Source organism: Rosa rugosa, chromosome 3, assembly GCF_958449725.1.
Source record: "Rosa rugosa chromosome 3, drRosRugo1.1, whole genome shotgun sequence".
Lineage (NCBI taxonomy): Eukaryota > Viridiplantae > Streptophyta > Magnoliopsida > Rosales > Rosaceae > Rosa > Rosa rugosa.
Window position 1 is genome coordinate 57,135,904 of NC_084822.1, and position 14,173 is coordinate 57,150,076.

Genomic DNA, 14,173 nt, shown 5'->3' on the forward strand with positions numbered 1-14,173 from the left:
GTACATTCGGAAAATATAAAAGTTAGTTTGATAAATATTAATGTTATAGTTTTGAGTGAAATAAGAGGACAAGTGTCAGTTAATGAGTAGGAAATGTAGAAAGGGAAGATGGGAAAAGTTGCTAGCATTCCTCTTTGTGAAATTGTGATTATTCTTGAAATTCCCAAAGGGGTAACTCGATATTTTTATTAAGAAGGGTTTTGATAATCAAAGATAACGAAATACTTGCGATCGTTTAGTTTTATAGTATAACATAGTTGTAAATTATTTCATTCAATCTCGTTGGCTACAAATTAAGGGTCAATTTGGTCAAATGATTTTTTTTTTTCCCTTTAAATTTCGGAAGAGGTTTCATTTTAGGGTTAGTTGACTCATAATCTTATATAGTGCAAGGTACTCAAAGTACTTTCCTTAAAAAAGAAAAGAAAAAAATAGTGCAATGTATTTTCATACTTTCTGCAGGGTACTCATAATCTTTGATTTTACCGAGGCCTCATACATTTATGAGATTCATTCTAGAAAAAGAAAATAACATTTATGAGATTTTTTTTTCTTTCGTATATATTCCTATAAGGAAAAGGAATCAAATTCCTACAAGAAAAAGGAAAAAACTAGGGCAAGAACATCGATCCCTGTCCAAACACGCTACAGCACAGAACAAACCAACAATCCCAGATTGAAGAGGCCACTAACAAAACCTACAAATACTAAAATAACTTTCCTGACCCATAAACGATGTCCTAAATCTTTTTTTTGTTTTTTTTTTTATCGGGTTAGTTGTTAGTAACTCACACACCCATGCAGTGGTATCCCAGCGCCAGGACACCTGCACCGACATTGCGGCGAAAGCCTGGCAAAGCCAGACTAATCCACTGCACCGCAGACGCACGAACCCAAATTGTCCCTCAAATCTGCTGGCCACTGGATGGAGCTGGGATTCGAACGCTAGACCTGGGGTTCCAGATTAGGCCATTCGACCAACACACCACACCACGTGGTTGATGTCCTAAATCTTTAGACGAGACTAACCAAAATCAGATCGATTTGATTGAAAATCCAGTACCAGAAACTCGGAAGAAAATTAATGTCCTCACCTGCCAAAAAACCGGTGAATCTTTGCGCTATTTCTATGTTTGCCGACGATTTACTAGCCTTAATCCTCAACCGGGTGACCGAGCCGGTCGACCGAAAATCGTTCTCCGAGGTCTGCAAGCAGTGGTTTCGGGTGGAGGCATTTAGCCGATCATCGATTCGTGTTCTCGATCTCGGTTTTCTCCGTCATGTATTGTCCAGGTACCCAAACTTGGTGACATTCGAAACATCCAAGTGTGTTTTCAAAGGCCACTTCAGGTTCTTGGCCCAAACATGCCCCAAACTCGAGGACATCAACCTTAGCACCACAGAGTCAGACTGGCTCAACATATGTTTTGGGGTAGACTCTTTATGTGCTCTGTCTAATAGCTGCCCGAAATTGTCCAAGGTTTCACTTAGAGGGAGAAGGTTTTTAGGTTCAGGCATTTGGCTTAAGAAGGCACATAACTTGACGTATTTGGATTTGGGACACAACGTGGTCAGTGACGAATATCTCAAAGCAATTGGGTCTTGCAATTCCATTACCTATTTGAATTTGGAAAAGTGTCCCGGGGTTTCTGACAAGGGTTTAGGATTTTTGGGAAATGGCTCTTGCTCAAAGACCCTGAAGACTTTGGTGCTTGCTGAGTGCAACGGCATCAGTGATATTGGGGTCTCGCATTTGCGGAATATGCGTTGCTTAGAAGACTTGAATTTGGATGGATGTTTGAGAAATGTTAGTGATATTGGAGTTGGAAAAATATCTGGAATTCAAACCCTCAAGAAATTGAACTTGAGTCGACTGCATAAGGTCTCCGACCAAAGCATAGTTGCTCTTGCTGAGAATTGCGTGAGATTGGAGGTGCTTGATTTGAGTGGTTGTAAGGTAATGAGTTATGTCATTAGGGCATTTTTCGGTCACAGGTGCTTGGAATCTCTTGTTTTGGGGTCGTACTTTCATCTGCGTTGGCTTGATGTGGAACACTTAGTTCTCGGTTGTTGGTCATTGAAGAGTATCGTTCTGAAGAAAGATAATGTCAACTTGAAGGCAATGCCAGAAAGTGTTAGCGGAATTGTGAGGTTGGTCTAGCGGTGATGGTGTTTGGACTTCACCAGGTTTGTAGAAATTGGGGTCTTACCCTGCTCTTTCGTTGCTCGAAGAGATGACCGCATATATATGCACCTCTTAATACTATTTGTGATGGCCACTCTCTCCGCTTCGCCCTGCAATCCTAAGGTGAGCTTTGCATGTTACAGTGGCAAAGTAACCAAGAGCAGAAAAACATTTTAGTATTCCATGTATGCCTAGGAGTAGAAGTTCTTATTTTTTAAGATTCTTTTTTTTAAGAATGAATTTTCGTTAAATCAAAGAGTATCATTAATTTTGTATTGGCAGGTGGATGTACCCTCTGGTTTTGTTGGTTTGGTTATGAAGAATTGGTACTAGTTGACCTTTGCCCCAACTTTGTTTAAATATATGCAGTGTTCTCCATTGAAGATGCTCGGCCGTCTCTTCCCTCCTTCCTTCATACACCTAAAAAAGGAGGAGGCAGGGATCAAATGGATTTACGAGCCAAAAAACCATGCAACACTTGTCCTATTTCTCTGCTGGGTGACGATTTATTAGCCTCAGTCCTCATCTGGGTCAGCAAGCCATATGATAGAATTCTAAGATCACAGGTCTGCAAGCAACGGTTGAGTGTGGAAGCTAGGGTCTAAGCCGAACTTCCATTCGTTTTCTTGATCTCAATTTTCTCCGTAGGGTATTGCCTAGATTCCCAAACTTACTCACATACCAACATAATATGAATGTTTCTATTATATACTGGCCAGAATTACTTTAATTATCGTTCTTATGTCTGAATGATTCTATATAATAACCATTTACATATGTTTATTTTTGAACAAATTATTACCATTGCACAGAATATGATATATCAACTAACATATTGATTAATGTAGAATACCCAACAAGCTACAAGCCCTACAATGATCATGAGATCCAAACAGCTGTAATACTACGTACACAATAGGCAATGCTAGCTAGACTGCACAAACTTGGAAATGCAGAACCCTCACTCCCTCAGAATGCAGCAGACCTAAAACTTCTAATTTGATTTCAGACTTTTGCAAAAACAGCAATCCATTATTTCATTATAGGAAAAGAAAAGTAAATGTTACCTATAATTAGTGCGGCTTTATTACGTTCCAACTATCACAACACCAAATACATGATTAAACCTCTCACACCAGCACAGCGATGCATCATGCATATGTACACACCCATCTCTCTTTTTTATGTCACAGCTTTTAGCTCTCTGATAACTATTCTCACTGCCCACCAGTACTCTCAGGCTCATCACATTTTGAATCAGTAAGTACTAAAGCACAGCGAATTATCTTTGGTATTTTCATATATATATGCTGACTACATTATAACTATATGAGCACAATCCTAGCTGTTTAAAAGAAGTTGTGTGGAGAATTCTCCTTTTCAGTTGCTGAGAGTAATTTTATATAAGCTAGCTAGTCATATATATATATATAACAAGGTTTAAGTTGCTCGATCAGAGTGAGTATATAATCTAAATTTTCATGCCAAGTACTTTTCTGCAAATCTATATGAAGATGATCAGGATCTCAAACAAGTACCCTTACCCTGATTATTTCTAGTACTAGCTAGCTACCCACTTGAACACCTAATTGAGATTAAAATTATAGCGCGCGCTCACACACACACACCAAGATAGCCCAAAACAAAAGTAATCAAGTCCTCTTGTAACTAGAAAATTTTGTTCCTTAGAGACTATGATTTATATGTGCACAAGGTGAAGGAGTAATAATTAGTTGGAGGGACAGAAGTGTTTTCAACTTTTCATTCACGTTGTAAGCCTTGGTACATATACTATCAGCTTAATTAGGTCCGACAATCCATAGCTGAATCCTTGTTTTCATTGAGTTTTTAATTCTCAGGCAATATTTGTCTTTACATTTCTTTTGTTGTTCAATCATATTCGTAATTGATTTGTACGAATTGCTCTCTTTTATATATTTCAGTCCTGAAACTTTGGTAAGGATGCTTGGGAAAGTTGTGTTCGTGTTGTTCTTGATCATTACCTCAACAGCTGCCATAGGTGGAGGTGGAGGACGTGGCGGAGGGGGAGGCGGTGGAGGGGGTGCAAGTGGAGGAAGTGGCGGAGGTGGAGGAAGTGGAGGCGGTGGAGGGGGTGCAAGTGGAGGACGTGGCGTAGGTGGAAGAAGTGGAGGCGGTCGAGGGGGTACAAGTGGATATGTAGGAGGTGGAGGGCATGTAAGTGGCGATGTAGGAGGTGGACGTGGAGGCACTCTTGGTTCAGCAGCAGCTGTGCTTTGTTACATGACCTTGCAATACTTGCTGTGATCAAATCCCCTTGGTTGGATCAGCAGTCGCTGTGATCAAATCTACAACTTACTTGTTTTGATCTCAATCTTGAAAATCAGTAGCAACTTTATCTAGTTGTAGATTTCAACACCTTGAGATGTTGTAGATTTCAACAGTGTTGTCCAGCTAATTCAGTTGTATTTCAATATTTACATTCGGGGTAATTTGTAGTCAACAACACATCTTTGAACTTCATATAATGTGAAGTTACAGACAATATTACACACGGGGAGGTCTAATTCATATCAACAAGTTGAGCTATGGAAGTCCGGACCTAAGTAAGTGAAATCTGTTTTGACATAGTAGGCAATCATAATACCTGCATTTGGACCATTCTGTGTGGTAAAGGAAGATATGGTTATAAGTCATATATCTTGTGTGTTTATGATAAACTGGAATATTGTTGTAAATCATTATGGCTATATCATGTAAATAGATATAGGGTAAATCATTATGTTGTTATAGGCTTACCCTTTCCATGTTTTATGGATGGCTTTTTATTTATTTACATCCTTTTAGGACCTAGCGTGCTCTGCTAGGGTTTGGTAGACGGGTTGACCTTTCTACTATACCTGGTCGTCGTTTGATGGCTGCTTTGAAGTCAGTCCGACTGGCTTTGCTTCTTGTCACCTTCTTCTTGGTCTTTGTTGATGGAGAGGTTATGGGGGTGGATTTTGTTCGTTCTGCAGGTGTGAGAGGAGTCTCGGATTGTATCTGGGATAGGGAGATTGATGGCTTTCGATTATGGGAGCCTGATGGATGTCGATCGGTGCTTGCTGATTCCCAGGCTGTGCGGGTAGGAGATATGGTGGCGGGGTCCACGGCGCAAGGATTTCTTTCGTTGAAGGCTCGGACCGATGGGATCGGGTACCCAATCTTTGGATGCTCTTTTCTTTGGTGGCGGCGGTTATTGAAGGTGGAATGGGATGAATTTGACGTTGGTGGTGGAGTGATTGTTCGTTTGCCATGGCCGGAATTACAACCGATCCTGTCTTACTTTGGAATGGATGGAACTGGCTGCTGGAACGCTGATTGTTCTAAATGCGGCAGTATAAGGGGCATTTGGGGTGAATGCAGTGGCTTTGGTGGCAGCGTTCATGACTGGAGCGGTGGCAAGGAAGTTTTTTTCCCTACTCAGGTCGAAGCTTGGAGTAGCTGGGCCGTTTGGGCCTTGTATTGGCTTGTGGGCTGTAGCTCTGGGTTCTCTACTCTAGTTACCCTTGTGTTATGGGGCTGGATGGTTTGGGTCTTTAAGGCCCATAGTGCTGTTTAATTTTTGTTTGGGTCGCAAAAACCAGTGCCTTAGTTGTTTCCCATTTATGTCTGCTTCGAGGTTCCTTGGTTTTTGTTAGAATAATGGTGCGTGGATTTCCTAAAAGGTGGGTGTACTCGGGATTTTTTGGGATTTTATTATTCTAGAATAGGGTTTCATGAGGTTCTAAGGAACGATTGCTTTATGTCGACCCCATAGGGGTGTTTCGTTTTTGTACTGCTTGCTGAATCTAATGAAAGGGATGACCTATTTTCTTAAAAAAAAAAATGTTTTATGGATGACTTTAGGAATCCTTGTTTTATGCAGGACTTTAGGGGTCCTTGTTTTATGGAGGACTTTAGGCTACATATTCCCTATCTTCCACTATATGTAGTCCATTTCTCATCCATGTTATGAGATGAATACAGAAAATACTACACTCCTTCTCTGCATCTAAACTCTCTCTCTCTCTCAAGTTCTTTGAAGCAAAGCTCTCTCCATTTTCTGAAACACTTTCTATGTTCGTTTTACAACACGTTATCAGCACGAATAGCTCTACGATTTGGATTGTGTAAGTAAACTAATTCACACGTTAATTGCTATATCTAAAAGATAAATACAGATAGAGTTAATATACCAGACTAGGAAAAAGGAAGCAAAACTTTACAGATTGTGATCGAGGCTAGAACTTGGTTCTATCCCCTTAAGACGAAATTGCCTCCTCGTCGGTGCTTGAAGGGTTATTGGCAAACGTCTCCCAGGAGTACAACGATCAAACTTTCCTCTAGAAGAAGCACTACAATCTCGAGGATCAACGAACGCAGATTGTGTTTTTCTCTCTCAAACTCTTAAACTCTAATGTGATATGCAGAAAGTTTTTGAATACTCGAAAAAATTTTCTAATGCAAAAGTTAGATCTCAAGTGGTGGGATTGCTTCTCTTTATATAGGAGTTTGATGCATCTATTCGAAAGGACATACCTTTCTACACAGCAACTTCTACGTTGCTTTTAGTTTGAAAGGTTGTAACCTTTGGATAGAATGATCAGTTACTTCTTCCATATATATCAGAATTATTAATTTGAATTTTCATTCAAATTAATTTAATCTTTGGATTAAATTTACTAACAATCCCCCACATGAATGAAAATTGAAATGCAGACACTTGAGAGAGAATGGTTGGTAAGATATCATATCAGGATAGGTGGCTTTTGGCTTTGAACCTTCCCTAGTGATATACTATCGGGTTTACTAGCTAAATAGTGAACATGTTGTCTTGAACTATTCAGCCGTTCGTGTAAACCAAGACAATAGTAAACACATAATATCTTTCCAGACACATCTGGTTCTACGGTTGTGTCCTTCCGGCCATGGACAATACCCGGTATTCATCAATGCTTTAGAGAATTTCGCCCAAAATTCTCAAAGAAACGGCCTCATTTCACATTGATATAGGTGACTTCCTTCTTTAGAGTATTCTGCTATACTCCACTTGAAATTTCAAGTCATAGGAATCATTAAAAGCTAAACTTAGCCTAATTCACATTGCAAACATAGCACTGTTTCATCATAGGAGTGGGTAGGAGATATTATCTCCACAGTGCTCTCACTTAAGTCAGACACGATTTAGTTGTCCCTTTGAACCTAGATCTTGGGATCTCCAGTCAACTAGGTTGGGTGTCCATCATGAAGACTTTTAATTCATAGGCTTCAATCCCATTCCCCTTGATGATTTACAAACTTGCTCTCTAGTCAAACCTTTCGTAAACGGATCCGCTAAATTATCTTTCGACTTTATATATTCAATGGTAATTATACCATTTGAGAGCAGTTGTCTTACGGTATTATGTCGTCGACGTATATGTCGAGACTTACCATTATACATATTACTTCGTGCCCTTCCAATTGCTGATTGACTATCACAATGTATACAAATTGCAGGCACAGGTTTTGGCCAACTTGGAATATCTTCTAAGAAACTACGAAGCCACTCGGCCTCTTCACTAGCTTTATCCAAAGCAATAAATTCAGATTCCATTGTGGATCTTGCTATACATGTTTGCTTTGTTGATTTCCAAGATACAGCAGCACCTCCCAACGTGAAAACATATCCACTTGTGGATTTTGAGTCTTTTGTATCAGATATCCAGTTAGCATCACTATACCCTTCAAGTACAGATGGATATCTTGTGAAGTGCAAACCATAGTTCTTAGTATAATTTAAATATCTAAGAACCCTCACAATAGCCTTCCAATGATCCCTTCCGGGATTGCTAGTAAATCTACTCAATTTGTTTACTGAGTAGGCTAGATCAGGACGAGTACAATTTGTTAGATACATTAGACTTCCAATTATCCTTGCATATTCAATCTGAGATATGCTTTCACCCATATTCTTCATTAAATGAAGATTAACGTCATATGGAGTTTTTGCTTGATTATTATCATGCTTACCAAAGTTGTTAAGTATTTTCTCAATATAATGTGATTGAGATAAAATTAATCCATCAGATGTTTTGGAAACTTTGATTCCCAATATAACATCTGCAACTCCCATATCTTTCATGTCAAATTTATTGGTCAATATTTTCTTGGTAGTCTTGATCATAGTATTACTACCAATTATAAGCATATCATCTACATATAGACATACCATGACATAACCATTTTCTGAGCTTTTTGTGTAAACACAACTATCACACTCATTGATCTTGAAACCATTTGACAGCATTACACTGTCAAATTTTTGATGCCATTGTTTCGGTGCTTGCTTTAAACCATATAGAGATTTTACAAGCCTACACACTTTTCTCTCTTGACCAGGAACAATGAATCCTTCCGGTTGTTCCATATATATTTCCTCTTCTAAATCACCATTTAGAAAAGCCGTCTTAACATCCATTTGATGTATTTCTAGATTGTGCAAAGCAGCGATTGCCATTAACATTCTAATGGATGTAATTCGAGTAACGGGCGAATAAGTATCAAAGTAGTCTAAGCCTTCCTTTTGTTTGTAACCTTTTGCTACAAGCCTCGCTTTGTACTTGTCAATTGATCCATCAGTTTTCATCTTTCTTTTAAAAATCCACTTGTATCCTAATGGTTTATTTCCAGGAGGAAGATCCACCAATTCCCAAGTGTGATTTTGTAAAATAGACTCAACTTCAGCATTAATGGCCTCCTTCCAATATGGAGCTTCTGGGGAAGACATGGCTTCCTTATAACTTTGAGGCTCATTTTCTAACAAATAAGTTAGAAAGTCTGGACCAAAAGACTTTGTTGTCTTTGCCCTCTTACTTCGTCTGGTATACACTTTTAGACCATTTTGAAGTGGCTCTTTACTTCCTTCATGATGACTATTATTAGTATCATCATAACTTCTCTTCAAAGAACTTTTTCCTTGTGAAATGTTACAAGGAAAATTATTCTCAAAGAATTCAGCATTCCTTGACTCGATTACTGTATTTACATGTATATCAACATTTTCTGATTTGTGCACTAGGAATCGATATGCACTGCTATTTGAAGCATAACCAATGAATACACAATCAATGGTTTTGGGTCCTATCTTAACCCTTTTAGGATCAGGAACTGCTACCTTCGCAAGACACCCCCACACTTTGAGATATTTATAAGAAGGTCTTCGACCTTTCCATAACTCGTATGGTGTTTTATCTAACTTTTTATGAAGTACTTTGTTGAGAATATAATTAGCAGAAAGCAATGCTTCCCCCCACAAATTCTGGGGTGCTCCAGAACTTATCAACATAACATTCATCATTTCTTTCAATGTACGGTTCTTACGTTCGGCGACACCGTTTTGTTTAGGAGAATAAGGAGCAGTAGTTTGATGAATGATACCATGTTGAGCACAAAACTCAGCAAAAGGTGATTCATATTCACCTCCTCTATCACTCCTTAAGACCTTGATCTTTTTACCAAGTTGATTCTCAACTTCGTTCTTGTAATATTTGAACATTTGTAAAGCTTCATCTTTGCTTCTAAGCAAATACACATAGCAATATCTTGTGCAATCATCTATAAAAGTAATGAAATACTTTTTACCACCTCTAGTCTGTAGAAATTTTAAGTCACAGATGTCACTGTGAATTAATCCCAGAGGTTCTGTACTTCTTTCTATTGAGTGAAAAGAAGTTCTAGTCAATTTTGCTTCCACACAAGTCTCACACTTGTTATTTAAATCAACGTTGAATTTAGGCAACAGATCCATGTTAACTAATCTACGTATTGTATCATAATTCACATGTCCTAGCCTACCATGCCAAACATTTGGAGATTCAATCATATAAGTAGAAGGATTATCTTTATTCATAACTGTAGGTACAAGGGTTATTGCATTCAGTTTGAATAAGTCATCACAGAGATATCCTATCCCAACATGCATTCCACACTTACTAAGTATAAACTTACCAGCCTCAAAAACTAACTTGAAGCCATTTGTACATAGCAGTGAACCAGAAAACAGATTTTTTCTAACATCAGGCACATGAAGCACATTATTGAGAGTAAGCTTCTTCCCTGATGTCAACTTTAATACAATCTGTCCAAAACCTTGAACCATTGATGTAGAGGCATTTCCCATAACTAATTTCTCCCCTTGTTTAACATCTTGATAAGTTGAAAAGATCTTCTTATCAATACATATATGGCGGGTAGCCCCTGTGTCAATCCACCACTCTTTGGCTTTTACCATCAATCTCATTTCAGAGACCATGATTCGAGTAACCAAGTCCAAATCAATATAGCAATTAATATCAAATAAAGAATTTCGTCTTAAGATTGTAAGTAAACTAATTCACACGTTAATTGCTATATCTAAAAGATAAATACAGATAGAGTTAATATACCAGACTAGGAAAAAGGAAGCAAAACTTTACAGATTGTGATCGAGGCTAGAACTTGGTTCTATCCCCTTAAGACGAAATTGCCTCCTCGTCGGTGCTTGAAGGGTTATTGGCAAACGTCTCCCAGGAGTACAACGATCAAACTTTCCTCTAGAAGAAGCACTACAATCTCGAGGATCAACGAACGCAGATTGTGTTTTTCTCTCTCAAACTCTTAAACTCTAATGTGATATGCAGAAAGTTTTTGAATACTCGAAAAAATTTTCTAATGCAAAAGTTAGATCTCAAGTGGTGGGATTGCTTCTCTTTATATAGGAGTTTGATGCATCTATTCGAAAGGACATACCTTTCTACACAGCAACTTCTACGTTGCTTTTAGTTTGAAAGGTTGTAACCTTTGGATAGAATGATCAGTTACTTCTTCCATATATATCAGAATTATTAATTTGAATTTTCATTCAAATTAATTTAATCTTTGGATTAAATTTACTAACAGATTGCAGATTGACAAGAGGAGAGGCGAATAACTCTTGGGTTGCAGAGAAGAGGCAGTTCATCATTCAATCAACTTCACTCTACCAGCTCTACAACCAAGTAGGTTTTTCCAAACAAAAACCGATTTTGCTGTTTCATTTTACCTTCTGTTCTCTGTGTTCCAGTATTTATTTGAAATAGTAAATCAACTCCAAAACTCACCAAATTTTGTATGCTGGAACCCCTGTGTGTTTACTGCATCTCTGTAAATTTTCATATTTTTCTGGGTAGTTTTGCTTAGTGTTTCAGTTCGTCTTTCGACTGTTGTTCAGTAGGAACTGCAGTCATGATTTATGACTTTTGTTGAAGCATCTAGTTTAACCTAATCCTCTATGAGAGACACTTATTTCTCTTGCACTATAATTGGCATAATTGAATGAGAAAAAGGAAAATCAGTAGCTTTTAATTTAGCTATCAACTTCTTCAGTTCATGTATATTGTGGCAAATATTTATATATACTTGTTTGGACTTTGTGATAATGATACATCTTTCCTTCATTATTTATTATGATAATGTTTTGTGGTGTTACCTGCTCATATTAAATTTAAATATTTTACCCGCTTAAATTCTTTGCATTAGAATATATATGTGCAGAATGCAGGTACTTAATGAACCAGAAGTTCACACATAAATATTGAACCAGAAGTTCACACGTATCGAACCCGTAGTTTCGATAACATTGAAAGGTTATGAATCTTTTCAAGTAGGCGCACCCAATTCGATGCGATGTCTAGGCAAGATACAATGAGGCTGTGTATTTAAGAGAGCCTCGCTCTACCCAAACCTCATACTCTTACCTGGTCGTATTTAATTGGAGTTACCAAACGGGTTGAGTAATAATTTTTCATTCCTTGGCAGACCAGCTTGAGCCCAGCAGGCTCACTCTCCCTCTGCGGGACCTAGCAGCCCAGCAGGCCTCACACACCATTTGAATTACACATGAAAGGCCGGGTCACAAGCCCGCAGACTAAGCCTGATAGGCTTCACTATCAAGCCCACTCCTTTGGTCCAGCAGAATCAAATAAAAGGAAAAATGATTTGATATTGTAAATAGATTCACCATATTTAATGTGTAATTAATTGCCAGAAGCATTTATTCACATAATTGTGTGATAATTAATATGTTATTTTACTAGCATGCAATTAATATCTCAATTGATTTGTGATTTTTATTTATCCAATTTGTGAGATTATTTTAATCTGCTCAATTCAATATTATTGTGTTACTTGTCTAAATTTTCGCACTAGAATATATGTGTAGAAAATGCAGGTACCCAATGAACTAGAAGTTCTAAATGAACCAGTAGTTCATACATATATCGAACTTGTAGTTTCGATAAGTTTCGATAATGCCGTTTAAGAAACTTGAAGTTTCCTTCATAAATTCACTACACACGATAAAACCAGTAGATTTTACATGTCTAATCCGATTTTTCATACCATGTTATAGAACCTGAAGTTCTCATTACTTGCTTATGGATGATATTACCCAAAGCACTAATATTATTTGTTCCTTTCCTGTAAGAAATGTCAAATCTCAACATGTTTGACTTTGTTGCTTTGGAGGTCTCCAGAAGAAACTATCTAAAGTGAACTCAAGATGTGAAAATTCATCTGATTGCAAAGAAGATGAGATCAACAATCAATGCTAACAATGTCGTCATTGAGGCTATTAATATGAGTGCCATAATTTTCAAAGGAAACATATGGAGAAAACACTCCAAGTTGAGTATCCGATGAAGAGGATACACATACTCTTTGGGTCGCTCTAGAAGAGCACTTTCACCATCAAATGACCATTTTCTTGCTTGAAGCAAGACATGATTGGCAGAACGAAATTAGCCCATATGACCGTCTGCCACTTGGCCAAAGCCCAAGAGGCCATGTAATCAGGCTCCACGTGGCCAAGGCCCACGTGGTAGGAACCATGATGCCATAACTCAGCAAGCCCAAGTTGAAAGGAACACTGGTTCGGCCCGCTACCACCAGAATCAGCATGATCTTTGTTATCAATGTGGAGGAATTGACTGCTGGTCCCGCACCTGTTGTGCGATAGCCTAAGCAGTAGATGAGTATTACGCCGGTCGCGGAACTCGAAATACCAACTTTATTAAAAGGTCATTTCCTATCGATTCCACACTAGAGATCACGAATTTTCAGGCAGTTACTGAACATACCGAGGATTAGAACTCGAAGACATGGGTATAATTGGCCCCTTGTGCCATATCTATTTCATCTTAATGAATGAAACATCTTCGGATTTTGGTGATTTATGTTTTCAATTATTTTGGATTATAGAAATGTGGTTATGTTCAAATATATTTAATTCAATAAACTTATTCATACATGTGATCCATTGAATTAAATAAATGAATAGGCATATTCTGTGGGGAAGTTTGTTGTCTGGTTAAAAGTGCTATTATGCACACCATACTCCCAGATCGGAGATATTTTTCAAACTTATTGTCTATTCATACCTCTGTGACAACCGTATCAGGCCAATCCAACCTGATAGAAAGTTATGGCAAAACCCACTATATGTTGTCCAATAGTACTGAACCTACCATTAATGAGGCCTTATAATATCCACGTTCCAGAAGAACGTTATTGAGTATTAAGGATATTCGAACCAACAGTTATCACGCTGAAACCACTGAGAAAAATGAGTGTAATATCTTTGCATAACCTTTGAATATGCGGCCAGAAGCGTATATTGGAGAAATTTAAATCTGTTAGCTAGAAGCTAACTTATTCGAGCAACTACTTGCTATGACATGACTATTTGGGACACCCAGGTCAAAGTATGATGCACCGTATCCTCAACAAAGGATGGATTGTCACTTTGATGAGCAGTCTTCCCGCCGTTAGGGGGAGATAAGAACGTTACCGTTCCCGATGAACGACGTGAATTGACGTGGAATGTCCCCACTATGTCTCATCTCGATCCCCGAACCGCACAATGCGATAATGAAGTGCGGAGAATTCTAGATCTACAGAGTAAGAACGTTACCATTCCTGATGAACGACGTG

The 14,173-nt window shown here is 38.2% G+C and overlaps 2 protein-coding genes across 2 annotated transcripts; both read left to right on the forward strand.

Moving 5' to 3' along the window:
- The first annotated feature begins 1,082 nt into the window (after positions 1-1,082).
- Positions 1,083-3,020, forward strand: LOC133735454 (F-box/LRR-repeat protein 3-like). The gene is made up of 2 exons (XM_062162856.1): positions 1,083-2,308; positions 2,468-3,020. Exon 1 carries the CDS (start codon positions 1,085-1,087, stop codon positions 2,159-2,161), a length of 1,077 nt encoding a protein of 358 aa, XP_062018840.1. The 5' UTR covers positions 1,083-1,084; the 3' UTR covers positions 2,162-2,308; positions 2,468-3,020.
- Positions 3,021-4,147: 1,127 nt separating this feature from the next.
- LOC133737999 (glycine-rich protein 23-like) lies at positions 4,148-4,471 on the forward strand. The gene has a single exon (XM_062165442.1). It carries the CDS (start codon positions 4,148-4,150, stop codon positions 4,469-4,471), a length of 324 nt encoding a protein of 107 aa, XP_062021426.1.
- The last annotated feature ends 9,702 nt before the right edge of the window (positions 4,472-14,173 follow it).